Source organism: Lactuca saligna, chromosome 1 (assembly GCF_052625555.1).
Source record: "Lactuca saligna cultivar CGN05327 chromosome 1, ASM5262555v1, whole genome shotgun sequence".
Taxonomy (NCBI): domain Eukaryota; kingdom Viridiplantae; phylum Streptophyta; class Magnoliopsida; order Asterales; family Asteraceae; genus Lactuca; species Lactuca saligna.
The window spans coordinates 40,562,519-40,565,380 of record NC_136417.1 but is presented as its reverse complement, the minus strand read 5'-3'; the positions used below and the strand labels follow the sequence as shown (position 1 = coordinate 40,565,380).

The window sequence follows — 2,862 nt, the reverse complement described above, 5'->3', positions numbered from 1 at the left end:
TGTTGTGTATTGTCGATCGAGCCCAGTATAGTTACAATACATGGTGAATTGGTTTGAGAGGAACTCCCCTCCTCGATCTATTCTAAATATCTTCATCTTCTCACCTATCTTTACTTCAGCCTTTGTTCTGAAATTCTTAAATGTTTGAAATGCTTCATCTTTTGATTTTAATAGGTACACCCACATTACTCTGCTGAAATCATCTACTAGCAACATGAAATACATGTTGGCAGCTGGTGTTAGTGGTGTAACAGGTCCACACATATCGCCATGTATGAGCTCCAATCTTTTCATTGCCCTAAAACTTTTACTCAATGGAAATGGGAGTTGAGTTTGCTTCCCACTGAGACACCCTTCACATGGTCTTTATGGGATCACCATCTTGGGAATTCCTTCAATCAGACCCTTTTCATACATTAACTTTAGTGAGGTAAAGTTCACATGACCTAACCTCGTGTGCCACAGCCACGTTTGATCTCCAATTTTAGCAACCATGCAGTTTTGATTCACTTCTTCAAGTTCCATTTTGTATAGATGATTTGGGGACTTCTGGACCTTCATAAGTAGTCTACCAATTCTATCATGAATCCACAAAAAGGCTCCTTTATCTTGATCTCGTCTCCACTATCTGATAGTTGACCAAGGCTGATGATGTTGTTGTACAAGTCAGGTATGTAGTACACTTCTTGGAGTTTTCTATGCCCTCCGTTCTTACAATGAAAAATTATTGAGTCTTTGCCCTCAATTCTGACTTTGGATTCATTTCCAAATTTGACATGCCCTTGTATTTTCTTGTTCAGATCACAGAACTTCTCTTTATCACCGGTCATGTGATTGCTTGCACCTGTATCAAGATACCATAGCATCGATTGATTTGCTTCCCTACCTTTAGTTTTCAGTATTGGACTCACATTTTCTTCATTTAGGAAACACTTCACCAAACTCTTCTTTGTTTACAACAAAAGCAAGTAATAGTGTAGGTTCATTGTCTTCTTGTATCAAATTATTTTCGTGACTCCTCTCCTTTGTTGGGTTCTTACACTCAGTTGCGTAATGCCCGAAATCCTAGCAGTTATAGCATTGTATCCCACTTTTTTCTTGGCTATTGGATGCACCGTTACTCCTTTCTCGTTGTTGATGTGAGCCACCCCTTCCTTGACCACCACGACCACCGCTGTTTCGACCTCTTCCTCTGCCTCGTCTTTGTGAACCTCCAAATCCTCCTTGATTTGACTTAGATTTGGAGTCACCTTCTCCCTTTTTCTTGGTTCTTTCTGACTACTCTTGATGAGTCAAGAGAAGTTTTTGATCATCACTGTCTCCATGCCCCTTCATTCTCTCTTCATGGGCTTTTACTCGACCTATCACTTCTTCCACACTCATCGTGTCCAAGTCCCCAAATTGCTCAAGAGTTGAGGCAACTTGAAGAAACTTTGATGACACTGCCCTGAGTAATTTCTTCACCGCATAGCCCTCATCTATAGTCTCTCCCAAAGTGCGCATGGTGCTGGCGACATTGGTTACCTTCGCAGAAATATAATCAACACTTTATGTCTCCTTCATAATCATAGCCTCAAACTCAGCTTTCAGGGTCTAAACTCTTGCAGTCTTCACTCTATCTACCCCTACGAACATTGTTTTCAGAGCTTCCCATGTCTTTGGCCGATTTCTTCTCAAATAGTGACATTACAAACTCTTCAGGGGTTCCTTGGTATATGGTTGCCAGTGCCATCTTATCCTTCTTCACCTCCACCACCGTGTTGGTTGTTCGAGGCTCAACAACATAATATACGACCGTGGGCTTGCATGAACAGATGCATTTTGATTGCACATGCCCCATAATTACTCCTGGATAACATCGGATAGTGGAGGGTGATTTGTTCGTCTTTTTCACCATTGTCATTGCTTCCTGACATCTCTTCACGAAACTGATACTTGGGCATACACCGGGTTGGGCTCTGATACCAATTTGTTGGTTTTCACAGGCTCTTCACGAGGCTCCTGCAAAACAGAGATGGTAGAGAGAAGATTTTACAGAGAGGATAATGTAGGCAAAGGTTTTCGTGTATTATTCAACAGGAAAAGATAGTTACAACGTACACAATGCCTGGGTATTCAAACCAAAAGTAATGCAGAAAAATAGGGACTACTAACTACTAGCTAGAAACCACGTAATACATCCTTACGTGGCCTTGATTTATTCTTCCTACTCAAAATGAAATGTGCCTAATAAAACAGTAAAAAACAACTTCTGAATTACTCTAACATAATTATCCACAATTTTGGAAAACAAATTACATCAACCGTTATTCAATATATAACATGTAAGATTCGATACAAAAAAACACTTCAAAGAATCAAAGAACTCAAATGATTTCTGATAAAATAATTAGACTTGAAGGAACTCATTTTTTATCTTCTTTGACAGCGTCCCCTCCAATATTTACAGTCTTGACTTTAAAACGCTCAAGTTTCTGATTCAACTCTTCATCAATACTCGCCCCTCTTTCCCCAACCACAAAATCATCATGATTTCGAGCTTTCATCTTCTTTCCCACTTTTTTTGTAATCTTTTCCAGAAGATGCTTCGCTTGGGATTCTCCTATGGCTTCTCTTGCAAGCCTTCCTAACGGAATTTCCAAGTCCCCGTTGGAAACAATTTTCTTGAAAAAATCTTTAGCTTTGATATCAAATTCCTCTAAAGATTCTCTAAGGGCACCGATTATGTGATCATGCACCTCATCTGACTCATCTTCTCCTTCCATGTATCCATCATATTGTATTTTACATGAGGAGTCAGGGATCGAAGGCTGTGGGAAATATTCCATAGATTCTGTGTCACGAACAAGACCATGTATTGCC

General features: G+C 39.9%; 1 protein-coding gene across 1 annotated transcript; it reads right to left on the bottom strand.

Annotated features, from left to right (window-relative positions):
• Positions 1 to 557: 557 nt before the first annotated feature.
• On the bottom strand, positions 558 to 1,903 carry LOC145005181 (uncharacterized). Its single transcript, XM_078964236.1, has 4 exons — positions 1,634 to 1,903; positions 1,357 to 1,524; positions 1,041 to 1,283; positions 558 to 947 (listed from the first exon to the last, which is right to left on the bottom strand). Exons 1-4 carry the CDS (start codon positions 1,901 to 1,903, stop codon positions 558 to 560), a joined length of 1,071 nt encoding a protein of 356 aa, XP_078820362.1.
• Between the last annotated feature and the right edge of the window lie 959 nt (positions 1,904 to 2,862).